Below are 26,110 nucleotides of genomic sequence, written 5' to 3'. Positions count from 1 at the left end.
CTTCCTTTTTCTTTTATTTTTACATTAGAAAATGCCTTTTCATATGCACATAGGATGGAGGGTTTTTTAATTTAATTAAAAGGGAGCAAGTTCTTTCACTTAAATAAAACTTAGGATAAGGTGGTCAAACCATAGGATGAAATCAAACAAATGATTAAAATGATGCTTTGATCAAGGATAAATGATTGATAAATTATGAACAATTGATTAAGTGCATAGTGTGGTCTAGCATAGAGATTTAAAATGCTCAATAGGGGGCTTATAGTTTACTAGACCAAAATTTGGTGATTATATAGGAACCTGCAAACGGGTCCAAGCTAAAAGTCTACCAAGAGAGGAAGGTATACATTATCAGGACCAACATGCTCAAATATGCAACCAAAGGTGATTGGAACATTGGCCACTAGAAAAGATAGAAGAAGACCTATAACTCAAGAACATTACAAACTAGATACAGAGTGGACCGAGCTAATAGTGGCCCGGAGGAATGAATCGTAAGAAAACATGTTGAAGGGGTAGCAATCCTCAAAATACACAAATATCGTTTTAATGCTTTATTTGATCTAGCTGCCCTCTAGATGAGAATAAACAGGTATTGGAGTTTGAAAGAACCTTATGAAGGAAGAAGAGAAGGGTTCATTGTGTATGACATTGACGAAGAAGAGGAAGAAGAGCGGAAGAAGAGCCAAGAGGCAAAGCAAGATACTCTTGACAGAGACTCGGGAAGAAATCAATTTGGAGGAGTATGGGGCCACCTTGGGACCATGCCTAAAAGTAGTAGTGATAGAATATGATCTATTTTTTTGCTAGGGAGATGGTTATGTGGACAAGGTAATTAAAAAATGTGTGAAGGAGGGGAGAGAAGAACGATACAAATGGAGACCAAATGCCTTATGGAGGGTAATGCCCAACATAACAAAACCCACAATAGTGAGGGGGTGAGGTAATTTGGTTCCAAAAATATGGCAAGAGATATATAGACAAAAGCTCTAAGGGAGTGGGACCTACCTTCTCGGGAGACAAAATCTTTGAATTAGAATATTTGGGGATGTGTGAGAATGAATGCTACAAGACTCCTCACAAGTGGAAAACAACCCCTATAGGAACTTGAATAATTTTTGGAGTGGAAGTTCTATTTACATTGGGACAAAGTACATTTCTGGAGTGGAAATTTTGTTTCCATCGGGAGAAAGTGTATATTTATAAGGGAAAATTGTTTCTCATAGGTTTCTAACATATTTCAAGTATGGAAAATCAATTCTTATAAGGATTTTAAATCCCTTATGCACACAATATGCCTTTATAGTGTATTTTGGACTATTTAACTATCAACATATTAATGCACTGAGGAGTATTATTTGCAACCAGTGCAATTTAACCCAATGTAACCTTAATTTTGATACTCTTATATGCACCTACAACCTAACAACTTGATCACTAAACCACTCCTTAACTTTTTTGAGCTCCTAACTATCACCTCAACTGCTGAAACCTTACAAGAGGAGGTCGCCATTTGTAATGGGTACTGATGGCTTAAAAAACCTCACAAGAGGACCCTCCGATTGGTTGAAGATGAGTGAGCACCACCTCAACTTGCTTATCTTATAAATTTGATCTACTCCTTGGAGATGAAGAAATATCTCTCGATACTCAATATTACCAAGCCTTCAGTAGATGATGATGGCATATATTCCCAAATTGCTTCTTCTTCATGAATTGTTCTCCATTTTCTGAAAATCTTCTCATTACCATGATTTCAGACTTGCAGAAGTGATGAGCTAATTCATGTACTTGAATCTTGCACTTGGATTTCCGAAGGAAATTTAAGTTTGATAGTCTTCCCTACTTGCTCTTTGATTTCTTTCGAATTTGCATCTTCATTTTTATCCTCAACCACAAACCATTACCTTGCTTGAAGTCTTGAACCTAGTTTGTATCATATGTTATTCTTGAATCTTTTAAGTATAAACCACCTTTATCCTTGATCTATACATTGTCCTTGAACACCTCTACTTTTCCTTGCAAAACAAAGGAAAAGCTAGAATACTGGATTTGTCCCCTACTGCCCGGATTCAGGTCCAGGCCTGCATGGGTCTAGATTCACGTCCGAGTTTACTGCTGGTCCGGGCAAGTTCCTTAGTTTGGACTGTGGGTTCACGTGGGTCCTTGTTCGAGCGAACCCACAACGAACTCGAGGTAGTAGGCTCCAAATGTGAAATAAAACAACTCTATAGAGTTATTTTATTTTATTTTATTTTATAAATTTATGTAACTCTAAATGGAACCTAATAAAAACATTTCACTCAGCTAATCTCTCATATTGGGGAGGATGATATAGCAGTATTTGGGTCTAGTGAAACCGATTTGGATTCCAATGACAAGGATCTAGATACAGTTGTTGCTGGGGATGAAGCCATTGGTCCCTCATTTTTTGATGACCCATTTGACCCTTGAATGACATTTTATACTATGATCATTGATAAGCTACTAAACACTTGTCATTTATCATTATGTTTCAAACTTTATTATTTGATGAACTAGTCTATGTTTTGCAATATAGCAATTCAATGTATGATTTTCTTTATAATCATGAAGATGGATTAAAGAGTGAGTATTTAATGTTTATCGTTGACATTTGGCATTGATCAATGATCAAGCAACATATATTCATATTGTGAAGTGACTTAGTTTTGCAATTTTGCATGTTTTGATATATATATACTCATGAACCCACCCATGAACCCAAATGAGAAATTGTTTTTGTGCCCGAACCCACAAACCCAAACCTCGAACCCAAATCCATGTTCAAACCCGAATTGGCAACTTTGAAGAAAAGCCTTCATTAGTCTCAAAAAATGGTAAGGGTAATTGATATCAAGGTAATCTAAAAGCTCACATGACATTAGCTGATGACATACTGCATTTAAAATAAATCAACTTCTCCTCTATTAATCAACTTGATCGGATACATCCATTGAATTTAGGCAGGGGTAAATTGATTTCAAGGCTAAGTTGGAGGCTAAAGGGGTGGTGGAAATTTGATGTGTCCAAGGCAACTTCCTTGAAACATTTTAAGCTTGTTCTTCAAAACAATTGGTTCTTCCTTCTTGTCGGTGCAAATTTGGATACTTAGCTCCAATTTTATACTTGTTTATTTGTACTACTTTGTAATGTCCCCGTTTTTGGAGAATCTATGCAGTTAATGCAGTTAGCTCATCATAGCGACCCTCATGAGCTGACAGGGTGTTTTGGGGTGTCCTAGTTGTGAACTTACTATTTTTAGTAAGCATATTTTTGGTAGTACAGTGGGTGGCTCTGGCCATCGGTCATCACCTGCAATTGGTCAGGTTAATAATTGCTTGAGCTCTTATTTAGTTATTTTTCATTGAGTTGCATTATTATAATAATGTTTATTAATGACTTTAAGTGATATTTCTAAAAAGCAAGTTGGAAAGTTTCTAGTGTTGAGTTCTTTTGAGAAACTTCCACGAGTTATGAAGTGGAGTTTTATGGAAACTTCTGCCAATGAGAGCTTATAAATAAGAGCTCATTTCATTGGGAAAAGCACACTTGATTATATATTTCATTTTGTGCCTTTCTGGCTTTTTCCCTGGGTTCTCAACTGTATTGCCTTGCTAAAGTATAAGGGTTTCTGAGGATTGTCTGGAGTCACTGCTGATGTATAGTGATTTCATTGGTTAATCTCCTATCTGTGATTGTTTGTGTCTAGGAGATTAGTATTATCATTCTGAAGTTTAACTTGAAGGTTGACTGCAATTCGTTGTTGAGGTATAACGTTTGCATATTCTCCTAATGTTTACACTGTAGCTTGGTGTAAATATGTAATCAGGTTTTGAAAGTGCTATTTAGTGTAGTGCGAGTGACGCCATTTCCCATTGCCTGCGAGCGGAGATCTATTCATACTACCTACCGAACACATTCTTTCCACTCGGGCTGTCCATCTTTCTTCACATCCGCAACAATAAACAAGCTTGTGGCTGGTTATTAAGGACAGAGCAGTCGTTGACGGGTTAGGTGCAGATTTAGCAGTATTTCCATTATGGCCGGTTGGGAGAAGGTGCGAGCTGGAGGCGTATTCACTGGTGTCAAAAAAAATCTACACGGGTTTCTTCATCTTTTATGGTGACTTTCCTTCTGGGGTTACTGCTGTATAGGCAGACAATACTTTTCTCTCATACGATGATCTTTGTTATTTTGGTTGTGATTCTGCTCCCTGTCTGTTATGGCAGACTATATGGAATCAGACTCAACTCAGAGCCAGCAGATCAACACTTACCAAAGGAGGTTGTGTGATAGAATTGCAAAACTTGAATCCGACAATGTTCAGTTGAGAGAACAGGTTTCCTCCCTTAGTATTACCATTTCCGAACTTAAGGGTGCCATTGTTACAAGATTCAAGAAGAGTTGGCAGACTAACGGATTTTCGGATGATTCTTTTAATTAACAGAGGAACAAATGTGTTCCTTATAAAGAATTACAAGGACGTTGTTTCTAAAAGAAACAACGTAGACTGAAGACGGAATTAGAAACAAAGCTAGAGACAGGATAGGAAACATTCCTATCTGGATTGAAGAAAAAAGAGACGGGATAGGAAACACTCCTATTTAGACTGAAAGACGGACTATAGACAAGTAGTTGACTATTATAGAAAGTATAAGATATTATCTTAATACCCTCCCTTAATGGTCAACGTACGGATGTCGGAACATTCAGTGATAATTGAGACCCTCCTTGGATCTACAGAATGTTGAAACCAAGAAGCTTTGCCAGAAGAGTGCTATGACTCAAAATAGGTTGCATTTACAAAACTTCGTTTTTGTGGAAAAAACGGTAAAACCCAGAATCTCACACAACCTTGCGTATTATAGACAACTTGAAATGATTTTTGAGGCGAAAATCAACAAACCCAGAATCTCACGCAACCTTGCGTATTACAGACAACTTGAAATGATTTTTGAGGAGAAAATCAACAAACCCAGAATCTCACGCAACCTTGCGTATTACAGACAACTTGAAATGATTTTTGAGGAGAAAATCAACAAACCCAGAATCTCACGCAGCCTTGCGTATTACAGACAACTTGAAATGATTTTTGAGGAGAAAATCAACAAACCCACAAAAACAGAAACAAATTCAGAAGGCAAAAAATGCAGCTTCGCCTTGATCAGGACTCGGAGAAGTCGGACGCTACGTAACACCCAGAACAAGTTGATCGGTGTTTCTATATTCGAAGATTGCGATGATACGCTGCTTCCAGGTTCCATAATTGCGACCATTGAATTTGGAATTATGTTCGAGCGGAATATTTGTCAGAGATGCCATGGCACGTTTTTCAATGAAAAATTGTGAAACTCTGTGAAGGCACGTTCTTCGAGGCAAAAATACGAAAGACCCAGAAGAATCAGAGAATGACCCAGAAGAGAGCTCGAAAAATGCAGAAGGAATCTGTTGTCATTTTCTGGATCCGCTGGCTCGAAAATCGAGGCACAAAAATCGAGGCACCCAAAAAAAACGGACGACAACCCAGTTGAGCTCTCGAGAAACCCACCAAGAATCTGCAAACAAAATATTTTTTCGACCCCAAAAATCAGGGTTTCGAGAAAAACGGCCCTAGCTGAAAAAAGCTTGAAAAAACTTCAGATTTCTTGATAAAAAATGGCAGATTTTTCTTCAAGGATCGATGTGCATGGACGAATGGGGCTAGAGTGTGCTGAACAAACACAGGCAGACCCGAGTTCGGGAATTTCTCTAGGCCGAAAACCCTAAGCGGGTTTTAGAGAAATTCAACAGAAATAATTTTGAAAAAATTTAAACAAATAATTTCACGAAGAAATTATAAATTTTTTCGAAAAAATTTAAGTAATAGCTCCGATACCATGTTACAAGATTCAAGAAGAGTTGGCAGACTAACGGATTTTCGGATGATTCTTTTAATTAACAGAGGAACAAATGTGTTCCTTATAAAGAATTACAAGGACGTTGTTTCTAAAAGAAACAACGTAGACTGAAGACGGAATTAGAAACAAAGCTAGAGACAGGATAGGAAACATTCCTATCTGGACTGAAGAAAAAAGAGACGGGATAGGAAACATTCCTATCTAGACTGAAAGACGGACTATAGACAAGTAGTTGACTATTATAGAAAGTATAAGATATTATCTAAATAGCCACCGCCTCTAATACGATCCGGTTTCAATGTTTCTCAGATACTTTTGCTAAGGAGACAGCAAGTTTGCAAGTTAATATCAGTTCTATCATCACACAATTGGAGGGTCTTGATGCCATTAAAGAACAACAATGCATCATAGCAGCTAAACACTCCTCTCTTATTTCTGATACGGAACAGAAAGTCAAGACATGGGCCTCTCTTTGTAGTAACACAACTTCTCAACCTCTGGCCAATATTGATAAAATGGTGCAAGGTAAGATTGAGGATGAGCGTGTGAGGCGGGTCCGTGAGCTCAATCTACGAGTTGGTGGACTCCCCTCTACCTATGATCCTCTTGCAGCGGGACGCTCTTTCCTCTGTGATCAACTTGGTCTTACCGAGATTACATTGGATAGGTGCTGGTTTGGACAGGGGGAGGTCCTTTTTATCAGATTCTTTTCACTTGCAGACAGGCTTCAGGCTCTCCGTGCTAAGAGGAAGTTGTTTTCCCTTCCTTCGAAGATCTTCTTGGATGAAGATCTCATGAAGTCCCAAGTTACAGAGCTCAAACATGCTCGTGGTATTGTTGCTAAAGCTAGGCAGGATAGTAAATGGGCTGTTATCAGAAATCTGAGAGCTGTTATTAGAGATTCCCCCCCAAGTGGTTGGGAAAAGAGGCAAGCCCCCAAGGCCAAATGACGGTCCCACAAGTAGTAGGACAAGAGGGAGGCCCCCACTTGCTCCCTTCTTGTTAACTGCTGAAATGGTAATGGATCTTTATGGTCCTTACCTGGTCTTCTTCTTGATGCTGTGGGTTCTGCCGATATTCTTGTCATATCAGAGACTCACAAGAGTCCTGTGCGTCCTCTGCCAGGTGTCATAGGTTTCCAGTGGTTATCCATTTTTAGGGAGGAGGTTCGTGTTTCGGGTGGTGTGCGGGGTTCAGGGGGTGTGGCCTGTTTGATTAAGGATGATATTTTCATTAGCACTTCTATCGTACACTCAGATTTGTTTGCCAGATTTATGTGGGTCCGTATTGATCGTAAGTGTTATCATCAGAGGGATATCTACTTGGCTGCTTGCTACTTTCCACCGGCTGTATCTCGCTATGCTATTCATGGTACCGATGACGGTGATCCTTTTATTGATCTTTGCGAGACTATCTCTCAGTTTACTGCTTTAGGGGACATTATTATTCTTGGGGATTTCAATGCGAGAACCAAAGCACTACAAACTCCACTTTATGATCGTCGCTCTGACACCTTGTGCTCCACCGAGATTGATCCTACTTCTTTAGGGCTTCATAGACTTTCTGAGGATGCTCTTGGGCCGTTATCCGTGTATGGTAGACATTTGCTGTGGTTTTGTGAGTCTTCTAGTTTGGTGATCCTGAATGGCCTCTCTTGCTTCCTTGGTTTTGAGATCTTCACTTGTTGGCCTCATGGTGGTGGTGCTAGTGTCGTGGATTATGTTCTTGCCTATCCCTCCTTCATCCCGTGTTTTCGTAGTTTCACCATCTTGCACCTTCCTCTTGCGGATCGCTCTCTCCTCAACATTCATTGTAGCCTCTCCCCTTTTTTTGCGCCCTCACTCATGTCACCTCATCATTCTTCTATTACCGCTCACTTGCCCATTCGCTTCCATTTCATTGATGGTGACTGTGAGCTCTTCTCCGCTCATCTTTCCAAACTCCTCAATCCTTTGGGGTTCTCTGACTCGTTCGAGGCCACCCCCATGTTTGACTTACTCGCATCGGCTATTCTTAAGTCTGCCACCCTTTCCATCCCTCACTGCCCTCCCTTGCTCCTTCACAACAAGCGTCGTAATACTTGGCCCATGAACTAGTGGTTTGATTCAGACTGCAAATCCATTCATCATGCTATGCACTTTTCTTTTGAGGTTCACTCCACTGACTTGGCCAGTATTCGCTTGTCTTATCTTCGCTTGCTTCGGAGTAAGAAGCGTAACTTCACTGCCTCAAAGTGTAAGTCACTTTGTTCCACATTGGTTAGCAATCCCCAGCTCTTTTGGCGTAGTCTTTTCCCCCGTCACCCCCCTTTGCCTTCCACCCTTGACTTTCACTCCATTGCGTTGTATACCATGGCTCTTTATGATATTCTTGGGCAGCTTTCCATTCACCCCCCCTCGCCTCCTTTTGTTCGCCTTTTCACCCCTTCCCACATTTATGAGGCTATCAGATCCATGAAATGTAGTAGAGCTGTTGATGAGAAAGGTTTTCAAGCTGAGCTTTTCAAGTTCGGTGCCTTAGTTCTGGGTCCCTATCTCTCTATTCTTTTTAATAGAGTGATTCACACTGGGTTTTCGGCTTCCGGGTCTAGGCACTTGATTCATCCCATTCACAAGACTGGGCCTATCTCTGATCCGGGGAACTACAAAACCATCATGATTGGGCACACTTTTGCCAAACTGTATGCTACTGCTCTTAATACTATGCTATCAACGGAGCTCGACAGGATTGGTTGTAGGGCTAGAGGACAGGCGGGCTTTCAGACGGATTATCAGACTATGGACCACATCTTCACGCTACGGGCTATTATTGAGGAGGCCAGACACAGATCGGAAAAGGTATATTGTTGCTTTGTTGATTTTCGCAAAGCTTTTGATTCTGTTCCTAGGGTGGCTCTGTTTGAGAGACTTAGGGAGATCGGTATTTCCGAGATGATACGTATTGCTATTATGAGATTATATGAGACTGTGGTTGGCAGATTTTGGACTCCTGTTGGCTCTGTACTATTGGGGTTAAGCAGGGTTGTCCTCTCTCTCCTACTTTATTTGGGTTATATATTGATGAGCTGGAGGACTTCCTCTTTGAGTCTTCGCTCCCGGGTGATGGTTGTTATCTTCATCCGGTTCTGATCTCGATCCTTCTCTTTGCGGATGATATTGTTCTCGTTGCTTCCTCTCCTAACAGGTTACAGAGACTTCTTGATAGATTGGCTTTATTTTGTGATAAGAGACAGCTAGTGGTTAACTTGGGTAAGACTCGGATCATGGTCTTTAATTGTTTAAAGACCTCTCATCTTCACTTCACATTTCGGGCCCAGGAGATTGAGATTACTTCATCCTATTTGTATCTAGGTGTTATGTTTTCCGGACTGCGTTTTAGCATGAGACCTACTATTCAGCCCAGAGTGAATAAGGGCATGGGTTCTCTTGCTTTGCTTGAGAAACAGTGCTTCAGACATCATTTTCAGGATACCTCGTCGAAGCTATCTCTCCTAGATTGTCTTGTTCGATCGACTAATCTTTATGGTTCTGTGGTTTGGGGTCCTTCTCTCCTTAGCTCTGATTGGGCCTCGATTGAGCGGGTCCAAACTTTGTTCTTGCAGCGCATTATCAGATGTCATAGATCTACTCCTCATGGTATCATTCTTGCTGAGTTCGAGGCTCATCCTTTCAGACTTGCGGCCATTTTTGACTTAGTTTGGTTTCTTCATCGCCTTCGTGGGTTTGCTGATATGGTTGGAGACCGTTATCGTTACTCCTATTTAGCTTATTGCTCTTCAGTTTCCATGGCAACTACTGAGTCTAGTGCTCGTGCGTGGTGTTGGTATGCACAAGTCTCTTCTTTGCTGAGTTCGATTGGGATTGATATTGATCGTCTCCTCCCTTTTCAGTTTTCTTTGGATGCCCCTACTCATCTTCTCCCTTCTCGGTAGGAGTTGAATGAGCATGTTCGTCTTGATAGTTACATTACTGCTACCTGGGTTAACCCTCCTGGTGGATTACGCCCATGGATGTTGTTTTATGCGACACACTTTTTGGAGATCTCAGATGGGATTATTGCCTGACCTAGCTATCTTTCACGGCGTTGGTCTCATGCCTTGTGGATCTCTTTAGGTTCGTTCAGAGTTGGTTCCCACTGTCTTCGGGCTCAGTTGGATCATCATATTGACAGGGAGGAGCGGACTTGTTTGTTCTGTTCTTTAGGGTAGGTGGAGGATGAGGCTCACTTTCTTTTTCGATGCCCTATTTATTATGAGATCAGAGGGAGGTTCTTTTGTTTGTTCAGAGAGTGCTTCTCTCTCTATGATTTCTTCAGCTATTATGATCAGAGATGCCTTGCACTGTATCTGCATGAGGCCACTATGCTCCAGGATAACATGGTTCAGACTCTACTTCCACACCGACACTCATCTAGTCAGCTCATTACTGCCTTTTTTACACCTGTATCCCCCTTGCGTGGTGTGAAAAGCCCCTCTAGCTCTATTCGGCCTAGTGATCTTTCTAGATGCGTCAGATCCCGTTCTGCTTATAGGCACCAGCGACACTCTTCTGGGACAGGTTGGAGACAGTGTAGTACCTCTACGCATCAACACGTGTATCATTCTGTGACTGATTTCTTCTCACCCAAGAAAGACTCCTAATGCTTTCTGTTGCTTGTATTTGTTTGTTGTTGTTGCTTTTCTTCGGACACCTTTGTGTGCTCCTGTTGGCTTCAGCCTTGCTTTGTTGTAATCTTTCAGTCCCATAGACCTCTGTTTGGTCTTTTGTTGGACATTAATATCATTATCTTATCTTATCTTATCTTATCTTATCTTGGAGAATTGAATTTATTGAGGAAGCTGGATTGGGAAATTGAATTTTGTTCTATCTGTACAATTTATAGATTGTAGAACTATGATTGAATTTGATTAGGGGAGCTGCCGTAATTTCCAGCAGGTGACGTTGGGCTTTCACATTGCATTCTGCAATCAACTTAGAGCTGGCCGACTACTCCTAAGGGTACTGTGATCGCTTCCTGTGGAAAATTGCATAGCAAATTGGGTGTTGGTAAAGGCATCCGGATTGAGTAACCTGTTATCAGCTTGGAGTTTTAGTTAGCTCCGAATTAATATACACTCCTTGCAGAGCTGCACGGCAATTCTTAGCAGGGTCTGCATTATCTGCTAGCTGTGTGGAAAGCTATCTATTACCCACGTGTGCAGTTCCAGTATAACATTCAGCAAGAAGGAAAAACCTGCGGTTTGTAATAAACTGAAGGGCAGATAAAGTTTTCAGTACAGAACGTCTGTGAGGGCCTTTGGCCATTAACGTGGAGCTGAGGGAAGCTAAATCGCATCACCAGGCTTGATCCAGTTTATCAAACATTTCATTTCAGGCCTGTACCAAGAGATCAGTTGTACAAGTCAATTGGCATGAGTTCTGAGAATTGTAACCAGATCGCAGCCATTATACGAACCATGGTTGGTATTTTCCGAGAGCTGTAGGCTATCTAGAGGCAAAGACATTCATTTAGAGGGCAGAGTTAGGAAGCAAAGAGGCTTGTTTTGACGTGGAAGTGTCTATGTTCCATGATTACATTCATTGGCAGAAAGTTATATTCAACTTCTGAGAATTGTTATCCATTTAAGGGCTTCATCATACTTGTGTTATCTTTCTAGGTACTGCTGTAGGTGATCATTTATATTAGACTGTGGAATTGTTTAAGGAATTTATATTTAGTCAAATCTCTCGGCTAAATTCATATCAGTATTGTCCTAGAGTTTGCAAGCAATAATGACTATTTAATTGTATGCCACAAATTTCGATGCAATGTCATATCTTAACTGTTCCTATTCAGCATAATAGCTTTCATGCCAAGTGTTTGACGAAATGTCAAACTCATAAATTAGTGGGAAGAAGTTGCTGTTAGGTAGATATAGCCACTTGGGTTTTTACATACTTGATCACCACATCCCTCCAGCTAGATCGATTCAAATCAAATATTAAACATCGTCACGTTCATGGATGTATATCTCCCCTTTGAATGAAATATAGCTGCTTTGATTGAGTTCCAATTCAAAATCTGCAATTGGTTCATGCACTTTTTGCTCTTGAAGATCTGATTTCATGCTCTTGAATGAAGGAATGAATCCTTTTAATGCCTTTCTTGGACACTAACCTTTGATATTCATATCTTTCACTTCTATTATAGGAGATGTGTCTTTTCCAAAGTGTCTCTTCCACAGCCAATGTGCCTCTTCATTAATTATATCACACCCTTCCTTAATTGCGCCTTGTTAACAGTAACTCACAGATCTCTTTGAAAGATAATTATCAATGCATTGCTGATCAATATATACTTTTGTAATTCATCGATTATCTTATTATTTCACTGCCTTATTTCTGAATCATACTTGTAGGAAAAATAGCTGTATATCAGTCTATTGAAATTTGCATATTATACTGGTCCCTTTGATAATGTCTTCCTTCCTGTCATCACAGCACAAAGACTCTATTTCTGAAAATTATGAGGTCCTATGAATAAGATGATTTTCTGATGGATTTAGAGATCCACCATTGAGGATAGGAAAGACATGTCCCTGGCACAAAGGGTCTTGGGATCCTCTATTTAAAGTCACAAGAATGATGCCACCAAAATCCACGTTACCCAAATAAGAGCTTTAAGATGAAATACCTTGAGGAATAATATAATCCATAAGCACATCCTCACAATTCTTGTTAACCCCAGAAAACTTACCAAGGACTCAAAACATTTACTCCCTGTTAAATGAAATGGTAAACTGAATGCCACACATGATGTTGACATGTTTTACAACTTGCATTAACTTACATTAACTTGTAGGTGTCACTTAACAACATTAACTTGTAGGTGTCACTTAACAACCTTTATAACAAACCTACAATTGAACATGGTAGGTAGTCATCATCGATGAATTTACCTAGATCTTGTCATTCATTAATGTCTCTATTTTCAATTAAAGAAAAAATTGATAGTTCAATACCTTAATGCCAAAAACTGCTTGGGATGCAAAATAGATAATGGAAAAATCTAACATCTAATATGAAGGGAAATTATACTATTATTTTCAAGAATTAATTTATCTGGTACAAATGACCCAAAAAAAGAAAAAAGAACATCTCTACGAACATTTTTTTTTGGCATGCTCATTCTTCTCATTCTCTTTGCAGGGATCTTCTAAAAGCCTATTCAGAATGTAAAACAGGTTCCGAGATCATATCAGTGCAGAATAATTGGCTTTCTACTAACTCTAAATCTGAGAAATCTCTCTTCAATTCTGAGGGTATGTTTCCAGTCTGTTTCTTTCTTGCCCTTTTCTTAAATTTATGTATTGCCTGTCAGAAGTATACAATTGTGTTTTGATTTTGTATATGTTATATGAAAGAAAATTGGCCTTAAGAGACAAATCCAAGGTGATTGTTCTATTATATCTTACATAATATTGTTGGATTGTTGGTACAAAGATTAGATTTGATTAAAGCATTATTATAGTTTTATAGACATTAATCAAAATATTTTTGTGTGTCCTGTACTAATTTTATACCTTTATAATTTCAGACTCACTTTCGGTCCATTTTGGTGGTTATGCTTGGTCCTTGTTTGATTCTGCTCAATTTTAGGACCTTTTCTAGAAGCTTAGTGGATTCCCCGAACAACCTTTGTTCTGGCCTATACTATTGAGACTAGTTTACCCAAGGCTCTTGTCATACTGGACTGGGGCACCCAACACCCTTGTTTAAGCATCTTTGCCCCAAATTTGAAATTACAGTGGTTGGCTTTGTAAGTAGCAGGGAAGTACTTTCCAATATTGGCTTTCCCTGAAAATTAAATCCTATTTTTCTTTCAATGTAACTTGGCCTCTAGAAAATTCTATCCATCTTTAAAAAAATTGGTTCAACTTAGTTTAGAAGGATTGCAGCTCCAAAATGTCTAGAAACATGTCTAGGTGTTCCAAGTGTTCCTCCCAACTCCTGATGTAGATCAATGTGTTTAAAGAAAGCCATAAACAAATTTTCTGAGTTTCTTATTGAATACCTAATTCATGCATGATTGGAATGTAGTTGGGACATTAGTTTCTCAAAATGGCATGGAGAGGTTGTCTTCTCAACATATTTGTCCTTCAAGCGGATTTTGTGGTATCTCAACCTCAAATTTATCTAGGAGAAGCACACAGCTCCATGCAATTAGTCTATGATTTCATATATCCTTGGAATAGGATATCTATAGTTAATGATCTTCTCGTTCAATCATCAATAGTCAATGTGCATCCTTCTTCATAATAACTATTAGAGATGCAAGGGGATTGAAGCTAGGTCTTATGAATACCATGTCAAGAGGTTTTTTGATAGCTTTCTCTATTTCCTTTGTACTCTCTTGGGTGGCAGTATGGTGTATTTATAACAGGCTTAGCCCCTTAAATAACATGCTGAAACCCTCAATCTGATGGTAGTCCCATAGCCATGTTGTTGAAAACTACGTAATACCTCATTAAATTTTTCTGAATCAATATGATAAATGCCTTCATGTTTGATGGAGACTAAGTGGGAATAATCAAAACAAATTTTCTGCCCTTTAGAAAATTCTCTCCACCCTCTTCACTTCAACACTCATAGAACTCATAGAGCTCTACTCGAGGTCCCTCTAAGAACAATTTTCTTCCCATTTTCTATGAACATTATTTACATAGTCCTGTAGTTATTATAGTACATGTATTATTTACATTATCATCTAAGTCACAAGGTTCAAATTCATATTTGAGTTCGAGAATCATAATACTCGGATGAAGTTCAGCAAGGGTAAACTTTTTGGAAAATAATCAGATTAAATTCACCTTACACAATTTTATTTATTTTTAATTGTAAGTTAATATATCCAATAAGTTATCAAAATAGTTAACATTGCAAAATAGATTTGAAATCATTATAAAAATGATAAAATATAAAACATAAGAAACATGTGAAATCACAATTGAGAAGATATTTTATTGTCAAATGTCACAATTGAAAGTCAAGACTCTAGAACTTTCAAAAAGTCAAGTTCATCTATATCTGACACTTCTACGTCTTCTGAAATTCATTGTTGTGAAGAAGATGGGGAGTCATTTGCTGATTTGTTCATGAACAATTTTGAATTACTGCTAATGTAGACAAAATCTCTTAATTTTCCAGCCAACGTGATCATCTTTTTCGAAGGGATGTGGTCAAAGTAACTCCAATTTCTCTCACAAGCTGATGTACTTGCTACATAAGTTAATATTCAAATGACTGAAGAGCACACGAATATACTGAGAGTGGGGGGGGGGGATGGGTGGTGAATCAGTATATTAATTTTTTTTGCCAATTTAAAAGTTTTTATCCAAATAACTTAAAATGCTGGAATCAACAATTATGCGCATAACATGATAACACAAGATTTACATGTAAATCCAATGTGGGAGAAAACATATGACAAATAATTGCTCTCTCATATAAACTGTTCTTTTACAATGTTTTGTACACTATGACCTACCAAAGGTTCCAACCCCTATGTTTATAAGCACCGACTCACTGGAAGCTCCAACTCCCACACTTCGTAGGTTCTGACCTATTGGAAGCACCAACTCACTGCACTTGAACTTCTTCTCCACCTTGATGATGTTGCTTGCTACAACTGATGAGGGACGTTTTTATTGCACACTCTTTACTGTCTTAGTGAAAATTTATATAGTCTTCTCTCCTCTTGATATCAGCTAATTATTCTTCCTTACAAAAATATGTATATTTATATATCAGATGTAAAACTGATTATATAATATCTTCCATTTCTGCTTTTACTCTGCTATACATATATATGTATTAGAAAACTGAATATATATATAGCTTCCTCTTATTTTCCTTTTTCATGTGCTACTTTATCACATTATATTTTTATTCATATTCTGCTCTCTTGCTTCTCTTTCTTCTGACTTGTTTTTCTTCAAATGACAGGAGTCATATATATCTTTATCTATCTTGAAGATGTAACTTTTCAAATGATAAGTCATTACACTTCTTTTAATCGCACCTTTTGAATTAAATTCAAACTAATTACAATCAACCTTTTTCTTTTGATTAATTTATTTTATTAAGATCACACCTCTTATCATGACTTGGTATGAAGGCAATATCTTTATGTTCGTCTTATATGATGTATGAACCAAATAGTTTTGACCTTCCTCCTATTGACTGTCGAGTATCCCTTCATATATTTCTATCACCTTTTAGTTTCCAATACTTACCACTGTCGTAACACAGAATATATTCCATGAATCCACTGTTTCATTAGAACTGTATCACACTTTCAAAAAGCCTTATTTTAATTTAATAGACTAATGAGAAATTTATTGGTTGATATCCATTGCATAGATTCTTATCGTATCATCCTAATGCTCATTTGATAGCTCTGACGTGGCAGGTTTGAGTCTTAATCACAACATGAACATGATATATATACTCTGACTTAATTTCTAAATACTTCCACGGTGGCTCCAAAAATATATTTGTGTTATGCATCTCCCTTAACTTGTCTTGCATATGCTGACTGGGAAATTCGTATCTCCCTTTTCAATTTTCTTCTCCATTCGATAATCATGATTGCCGCTGCCGGTTACTCTTTGTAAACAACAAATGCAACCTTGGAAATCGGGCAGTACATTCTTACTGTTTGAGTCATTGTTTTTGTATGCATCTTATATACGATCCAATTCATCATCTTTGTTTCTGTAAGCCATCAATTCTGGAATACATATGATATTTTGTTTTTATTGAAACTCCTCAATTCAATGAGCTTCTAGTTGTTCGATTGTTTTGTCTTAACAACATATTTTTTATAAATCTTTTAGATATTATGAAGACTTTCAATGGTGTTTCCATCGATGTTACACGTGTTTCTGTAGAACTTCAACACCCTAAACAACCAGATTGCGTTGCCTTTTTTCAGTTTCTACAATTTATTCTGTTGCCTCATTCCGTCAGTCATCAAGAATCTCTATGCTGCATTGGAATCAATTGCTGAAGACTCTCGATAGCACTCTGTATTGACGTGAAGTATAGCTGCATTTATTTCATTAAAAACTGAACCCAGGGTATTGGCTATTTGTCTTTATTGCTTTCACCATAGGATTCTCTGATATGCCATATAACTCTATATGCAAATTGGAAACTCTCCAATGCTAGAATTAATCTGTGTACAATAATGTATCCCTGTGTATGATGTGAGTTTCAAATGAATCCCTGCTGAAAAAAATTGTCCTTGCTGAAACATCCTCTTTGATTCTGCGTATCATATTTTTGAATGTTTCTTACTTTTGTTTGAATATTGAAATCATAGATGGTTGCTAATAAGCATATAAACATTGTAATGACGCTCCTCAAATCTGCCCTCAAAAATGCTGATGAAAGCTCAAGGAATTTCATCAAACAATTCACATGCAAGGGACGTATGACAGATATAGTATTTCAGCCCACTTCAAATGACTTTTTTTACAATTTGCATCAAATATAAATCTTGTGCTAGAAGACTACAATGGACTACACAATGACTTAACATGAGTGTGCTACTAATTTTGACAATATTCGGTGCATATATATGATCTAAGCATGAGAAATGAACACCTACAGCCAACTGGCATTTTTACAAACAGTTGGTATGCAAACTAACTAGCTGATAAATAATGATTTTAAATTGCTTAAATGACACCAGCAACTATTATCTTCTTAATTGCAATGAAAATTACAATGCTCATGAAATATGGCCAAGACTTTGGCATTTACATGGATTACAAAATGATAATGCTGGTATAATGCACACTTACAGCTGAAAGCTTATAACACCCTAAAAAACAATACTAACAAAAGAACCTGGTTTTAGATGGCTGAAATAATTTCCTTCTATGCTGCCCCTTCTGCTTTGCTTTTTTCGAACTGCTTTTTCGGCCTGCTTTTTCATACCCGCTTTTTTAGCTTGCTTTTTCGGTTTCGCTTTTTTTCGGACAGCTTTTTTCGTACCCGCTTTTTTCAGTCTGCTTTTTCGGATTGCTACTATGTTGAATCTCAAGACCATATCTTTCAATGGCGTCAAGATTTCCAGCTTGAAGGGACTTCGTCTTCCAAACTATTGAGACATAATCTCCATAAAATTTCTCAATTTTTTTGAGATTTTCAAGCATGAATAAATGAGAGCTATCCTCTTTCTTTTAATCCCTTCCTCACTTGCTCCGCGCTTCTGTCTTGCCAATGTGGGATAATACATGACTTTTAATACTTTTTCTTTTTTTCTTTTTACAAAGTCCATGTATGTACTCAAAAGGAGAACTCTTGATTTTTATAAAGTGACTTTATGAAACATTATAATATTTAATTTAAATAGTCACTTTATCGTTGTAACTTCAAAAATTAAAATAATATACCAAATAAACTCGAAATCCCACATATAATAGCTCATTAGAAAGAGCCCAACAAAACACATCTCGTCCTGTCACTGAAAATTGAAGGCACTGCATCCCCTTATTGGCTTACTAAAAATAGTAAGTCTTCCTGACAACCCAACAAACGAACTCCGTTTGGCCTGTAATTAAATTTGACTAGGCCAAATAACCTCAGGATCCCTTTTGAAGTCCTGGTTAGCCCTCGGGACCATACAAGAATGGGCTAACGACAACATGCCTCCAAATTGGCTAAGTGGGGGACATTACAGTCCGCCCCTCTTGAAATTGCTTGTCCCCAAGCAATCTCAACTCAGGATGCTGAATAATCTCCTCTGCCTCCCATGTCGCATCCTCAATTGGTAGGTTCCTCCACTTTACTAGGTAGTCCCTGATAGTCTGCCTGCGAAGCACCCTCTCCCTGGAGTCAAGTATAGCCTCAGGAATCAAGATAAGTTTTCCCTCATCATCAAGAGGTGGCAATACTACTGAAGGCACCACATTATGCCCCAATGCCTTCTTAAGGCGTGACACATGAAACACGTTATGTACTTTACTGTCTGCAGGCAGCTCCAACTCATAAGCTACCTCACCCACTCTCCTGATTACTTTGAATGGTCCATAGTAGCGTGGTTTCAATTTCTCTGCTCCACTCCTCTTGAGAGAGGACTGTCTATACGACTGTAACATGAGGTACACCATGTCTCCTACCACGAAATATCTCTCAACCCTATGCTGATCAGCATATTGCTTCTGCTGATTTTGTGCCCTTTGCAAATTTTCTTTCAAGGATCGCATAATGTCCTGACACTCCTGCAATATATCCTTGGCCTTAGGCACCCTACTGTCCCCAAATAACAAATCCAGAAAATTAGGAGCATCATACCCGTACAGTGCCATGAAAGGGGACATTTGAATAGACATATGGAAAGAGGTATTATAGCAATACTCCCCTAGATGCAGCCACTTCACCCAAGCCTTTTGCTCTCCTGCAATGTAGTTTCAAAGGTACCCCTCAACCCATTTATTCACTCTCTGTCTGCCCATCAGTTTGGGGGTGGTAACTGGTACTCGGAGTTAGCTTTGTTCCACAGTTCCACACAACCTGAACAACTCCTGCCAAAAGTGGCTCATAAACCTACTATCCCTGTCGCTGACTATGTTCCGTGGCATCCCATGTAATCTAAATACCTCTCGAAAGAATAGCTCTGCTGTCTATACTGCTGAATGTGGACGAAATCGCAAAGAAATGTGCAAATTTCGTCAATCTGTCTACCACAACAAAAATACAATCCCGACCCTGTACCTTGGGGAGGCCTGTAATGAAATCCATGGAAATGCTATCCCACTTCTTCTCTGGTATGGGTAGGGGCTGTAGTAAACCACCTGGAAAGGAATATTCCTGTTTGTTCTATTGACATACTGGGCACTCCCTAACAAACTGAAACACCTCTTTTTTGAGTCCTTTCCAAGTGAAGCACTCTCTCACCTGCTGATATGTCTTAAAGAATCCGGGATGTCCTGCCAATGGTGAATCATGAAATGCCCTCAAAATCTTCTGCTTCATAGCAGACCTGGGTACTAAATAAATCCTTTCCTTGTAGATGATCAATTCATTTACAACAGTGTATCAACTATCCTGAATAGTTCCTTCAATAACACTAGATGCCCAACTACCCTTGGCATACTCTGCCAAGATCAACTCTCTCCAATCGTCCATGACTATCCCAACAGCAAGCAAATGAGGCCTTCTGGATAAAGCATCTGCGACAATATTTTTGTTCCCTTTGACATAGACTATGTCAAAATCATAAGCCTGTAACTTACTCACCCATTTTTGTTGCCTGTCATTGAGATCCTTCTGTCCAAGGAAATGTTTCAAGCTGTTATGATCTGTTTTTACTGTGAATCGGCTCCCTGCTAAGTATTGCCTGAACTTAGCTAACACGTGCATGATTGCTAGCATTTCTTTGTCATAGATGCTGTAAGTTCTCTCAACACCTTGTAATTTCTTGCTCTCATATGCGATGGGATGTTTGTCCTGCATGAGGACAGCTCCTACGCCCTCTCCTGAGGCATCACACTGCAGCTCAAAAGGCCTGGTGAAATCTGGAATGGCTAAAACAGGGCATGTACTCATCAGCTCTTTGAACCTGTCAAAACAATCCTGAGCCTTCTCTGACCACTTGAAACTGTCTCTCCGTGTCAAATCTGTAAGTGGTGCTGCTATCTGTGAAAATCCCTTCACAAATCTGCGGTAGAACCCGCAAAGCCCAAGAAATCCCTTGAGTTGCGAAGTGTTCCTCGACGGTGGCCAATCCAGAATGGCCCTGATCTTGTCTGGGTCAACTCGAACACTTCCTGCACTAATAATATGCCCTAGATAGAGCAACTTTGTCATCCCGAACTCGCATTTACTCATCTTGGCGTATAATGACTCCCTCTTTAGAATGTTGAGCACTGCATCAATATGCTTCAAATGTTCCTCCCAAGTACGGCTGTATATCAGTATATCATCAAAAAAAATCAACACAAACTTCCTCAACTGATCTCTGAATACTCTATTCATACAGGACTGGAAAGTGGCGGGGGCATTAGTCAACCCAAAGGGCATGACTAAGAACTCAAAATGTCCATAGTGGCATCTAAAAGCTGTCTTCTCCACATCCACCTCTCTAACCCGTATTTGGTGGTAGCCGGATCTCAAATCAATCTTAGAGAAGTAGCAGGCATCGTGCAATTCATTAATAAGCTCATCAATGCGCGGAATAGGGTATCGATTCTTGATTGTCTTCTTGTTTAGTTCCCTATAATCAATGCACATCCTCATTGTACCATCCTTCTTCTTCACCAATACTACTGAAGAAGCGAAAGGACTCTTGCTTGGTCGTATGTGCCCCATGTCAATCAACTCCTTGATTGCCTTTTCTGTGATGACCCTTACTATAAAGGCCACTGAAACCCTCAAACTGGACTTAGGAATTTTGTCAAACAGTTGGCATGTAACCGAATAAGGCTGCAATATTACTAATTGTTGTACAACGAAATCTCAATATATGATGCCAATAATGTATGAACAACAATTCCAGATTATAACACTACTAATCTAAGAGATGGATGACAATATGAAACTCAAATATGAAGTCCAATGCAATTCTGATTTTATGACAGCAAATAGAACTGATTACAATGAGAGACAACTATGCACTTCTAATACATCAAGCTCTTGACAATGCAATGTTATGACATGAACAATAACCTAGTTCAGATTTGGAATGCAAAGGACGAAACTTTTACAACAGTTATTAATGACTGGAAATAACTATTTATGCAATGACAGTGCTGACTGTTCTAATCCATAACATGCAATATTTTGGCAATCAAAACTTCAGTTTGTGCACCTGAAATAGCTCCAATTTTGCCGGATATGAATGCTGAATTAATGCCACACAAAGACCTCACAATCTGCCCCAAACCGACTCACAAAATTGCTGCTGCTGCCCAACTGACAGGGCCGTACAGGTACGGCCTGGTACGGCTGCTAGATAAAAATATTGCAGCGTTTTTTGTCACTCCAAAAGCAATAAATCTGGGCGCCTAGGGTTGCTGAATAACCCCCTAAAATATGAAATTCATCCGTCAAGCCAATTAGGAGTTATGAGCAAAAACGTGGGTCCAAACCCTCGACTGGCAGTCTGAAAATAATGCACAACTGTGTCTTCAAACCCTGTTAATCAATCCACAAATGCTAGGGCACAACTGAAACCCTTATTCCAACCAAAGTAGACCCTTATAACTGAATCTCAATGAAGTCCAAATGAGATGGCTGAATTACCAACTCCTCAAATGCCACAATTCAGGTGATATTTCACACCCTCAAAGTCGCCAATCCAAGGGAGTGATTCGTTCCAAAAGATCAAATAATAATTTGCAGACCCAAGAGACTACAAATTTGCTCCACAATGAAAGAAGTAGAAGGAATCTCAAATCCAAGTATGTCCAAAATGAGAGGCCCAGCCCTCTATTTATTCACTTTTCTAAGAAGTTGCTAGAACTTCTAGAAACATCCTTTATAAAATCTCATTATAATGCACTTTTTCTAGAACTTCTAGAAACATCCTTTATAAAATCTCATTATAATGCACTTTTTATAATAAAGTAATTTTATAAAATAAAAAGTGCAACTCAACTTAAAATTATAACATGTAGGCCCCAATAACACATAATAAAAAAATATAACCTCTTAACACTTCTTCAAAAGCAAGATATGACCATCTGATCCGCAGAATTGACTCTCTCTCCACACCATTTGCCTACGAGAGTTTGGAATAGGCAAATCCATGATCAATGCCATGTCGAACTAAAGAGGGGACATTACATTTTCTATTTCATCTTTATATCTCTTTGGATGGCGGTAGGGTGTGATGATGACTGGCTTAGCCCCTTCCTCTAATTCAATAACATGCTCAATTCCCCTATATGGGGGTCTCCCTGGAGGTATCTCACCAAACACCTTAGTATGTTTGGTTATTATTTTTTGTACATCAGGGGGATACTCCTGTTTATGTTGCTCTGTCACCTCAAGCATTACTCTAAACTCTGCTGTCCACTGCACCTGGTCGTGTTTGAAGAAACTCTGCATCTGCTTGAGTGACATCACTCGTAGTCTTGCATCTGACAAACCTTTGAGTACTATCTTCTTACCATTTGCCTCAAACCTCATTTCCATTTTTTGGAGGTTAAATGTAAACTCTTCCAGAGATTTCATCCAATTCATCCCAAGCACCATATCTTGATCACCAATGTTGACAACAAAGAAATCTCCAACCATGTCATAATCTCCCAAACGAAGCTGCAATTCTTGGTACAGTCGATTTTGAAGCCGTCGGCAACCATCACCTTAAATCCCCTATGCTCTTCTATATGTAGCCCTCTACGTGTCACAAACTTTTCATCAATGAAGTTATGTGTTGCCCCTGTATCAATGAGTGCCACAAATCTTTGTCCATCCAAAGTTCCCCTAACTTTGAAAGTGATGGCCTCCTGTATATTGGACAACTGAGCTATCGTGCTATCACTGTGTGCTTCCTCATGTGAAGAATTATCATCTCCATCTAATTCTGATGACTGCTCTGAATCTCCATCCACTGACTCTTCGGCTGAAAAGTACTCCATCTACTTGGCTTTTGCTTTCAATGGACACTTATGTGACAAATCCCAAGGCTCCCTGCAATGAAAACAAAGCTTTTTCTTCCTGAGATCATTAAGTGTCTCATTGTCCAACCTCTTACTTTCCTCCTTAGGTGGCTGACCCTCTCTACGAAAAGGTTTACTGTCCTTATCTTTCCTCGAAGGGAAACTCTTTGCCTGGAATTTATTTTTAGAAGCTGAAGAGGAATCCATGTCACGAGCTTTCTTAATGGCTTCTTGCAAAGTGGGAGGGTTGAGAGCTTTAATCCACCCTCTCAACGGATCAGCTAACCCATCCATAAATAGAACCAGTATCCTCCGTTCAGATACATCTGTTACTAATACTGCAAGTTTTTGAAATTCTGAAATGTATGTTTCCAATGATCCCCATTGTTTAAGCTGAGCTAACTCCTTGAAATGTAGTTCTGGATCCTTCCTATCAAAACGTTCAATCAGTCTCTCTGTAAACTCCACATATGAGGTAATGTGTGCATGACCCATAGTGACCATACCATGATGCCACCACTCGTGTGCTAACCCATCCAGATGAATTGCTGCATACCTAATAGCTTCTTCCTCAGGCATAGGGTTCAATTGAAAGTATGTATCAAGCTTTTGAACCCAAGCTCTTGCTGTAGACTTCCCCGAGCCATCATAATATGGTAACTGAAGTTTCCCTACTTTCTTCCGTAGCTCATAGCTCTGGTTCCTGTCATGTCCACGTGGCATATGTTTCATCTGCACATCCATATACCCCCTAAAGGTAATTGCAGCAGTAAAATCTGGACCTCTAGCTTCCCAATCTCTTCTCAACTGGTCCTGTATATCAGTGCTCTGGGGCTCTGGTACGGGCTGCTCTGGGGCTCTAGGAGGAAATGTGGGAATCATGGGCCTTCAACTCACTGTCCTAGCTTGCTGGGGTGCATGACCGAAATTGTTCCCAACTTGTTCACCTCCATTATGTGTCCCATCCTGATTGTTCCCATTCTGATTGTTACCATTTTGATTATTACCATTCTGATTATTTCCTCCACCCATGTTAGCATTCAACCCCATTTGACGAGCCATCATCTGCATCATAAGCTCCATTCTCTGATTTTGTTCCTGTGCCCTTTGTTCTGCTAATTGCTGTCCCTGTGCCAAGGTCTCTAATAATTGTAAGAATCTTTCCTCTCCAGGATCCCGAGCATTCCTATCTCCCATATTGCCGCCTTGATCAAAGAATATCTCCTCTGTGTCTGTATGACTGGATTCTATGTCCACCTGCACGGATGAACTAGACTGTTTGCTCTGCAGGTCTGAAATCCTATTTTTTCTTGCTTTGGTATTGCGGAAATTATAAGGCCCCTGTCGCATGCTCAAACATAAATGCTCTGATTTTAGTGTTTTGACATTTCGTCAAACACTTTCCCCTATATCTGGCTGTTCCAAATTCCCTATAAGACCTCCACAGGATGGCAAGACTTATAGCTCTGATACCACTGTAATGATCCTCCTCAAATCTGCCCTCAAAAATGCTGATGAGAGCTCAAGGAATTTCATCAAACAATTCACATGCAAGGGACGTATGACTGATATAGTATTTCAGCTAGCTTCAAATGACTTTTTTTACAATTTGCATCAATGAAAATCTTGTGCTAGAAGACTACAATGGACTACACAATGACCTAACATGAGTGTGCTACTAATTTTGACAATATTCAGTGCATATATATGATCTAAGCATGAGAAATGAACACCTACAACCAACTGCGATTTTTACAAACAGTTGGTATGCAAACTAACTAGCTGATAAATAATGATATTAAATTGCTTAAATGACACCAGCAACTATTATCTTCTTAATTGCAATGAAAATTACAATGCTCATGAAATATGGCCAAGACTTTGGCATTTACATGGATTACAAAATGATAATGCTGGTATAATGCACACTTACAGCTGAAAGCTTATAACACCCTAAAAAACAATATTAACAAAAGAACTTGGTTTTAGATGGCTGAAATAATTTCCTTCTATGCTGCCCCTTCTGCTTTGCTTTTTTCGAATTGCTTTTTCGGCCTGCTTTTTTGTACCCGCTTTTTCAGCCTGCTTTTTTGGTTCCGCTTTTTTCGGACTGCTTTTTTGTACCCGCTTTTTTCAGCCTGCTTTTTCGGTTCTGCTTTTCCGGACTGCTACTATGTTGAATCTCAAGACCATATCTTTCAATGGTGTCAAAATTTCTAGCTTGAAGGGATTTTGTCCTCCAAACTATTGAGACATAATCTCTAGAAAATTTCTCAATTTTTTTGATATTTCCAAGCATGAATAAATGAGAGCTATCCTCTTTCTTTTAATCCCTTCCTCACTTGCTCCACGCTTCCGTCTTGCCAATGTGGGATAATACATGACTTTTAATATTACTTCTTTTTTTCTTTTTACAAAGTCCATATATATACTCAAAAGGGGGACTCTTGATTTTTATAAAGTGATTTTATGAAACATTATAATATTTAATTTAAATAGTCACTTTACCATTGGAACTTTAAACATTAAAATAATATAC

The 26,110-nt window shown here is 38.9% G+C and overlaps 1 protein-coding gene across 4 annotated transcripts in view; it reads left to right on the top strand.

The window, feature by feature from the left end:
- The window catches only part of LOC149536634 (RNase L inhibitor protein-like protein), a 220,466-nt gene that overhangs the window by 145,854 nt on the left and 48,502 nt on the right, over positions 1-26,110 (top strand). For all 4 annotated transcript variants that reach the window (XM_089807766.1, XM_089807765.1, XM_089807764.1 and 1 more), the window contains exon 10: positions 13,106-13,218. In XM_089807766.1, the coding sequence (XP_089663892.1) occupies positions 13,106-13,218 (113 nt within the window). The remainder of the gene's footprint in view (positions 1-13,105; positions 13,219-26,110) is intronic.

The sequence above is a fragment of the Cupressus sempervirens genome, chromosome 10 (genome assembly GCF_028749045.1).
Source record: "Cupressus sempervirens isolate cs-2001-9-10 chromosome 10, ASM2874904v1, whole genome shotgun sequence".
Taxonomy (NCBI): domain Eukaryota; kingdom Viridiplantae; phylum Streptophyta; class Pinopsida; order Cupressales; family Cupressaceae; genus Cupressus; species Cupressus sempervirens.
The sequence above is the reverse complement of the archived record's forward strand: the minus strand, read 5'-3'. Positions and strand labels throughout refer to the sequence as shown.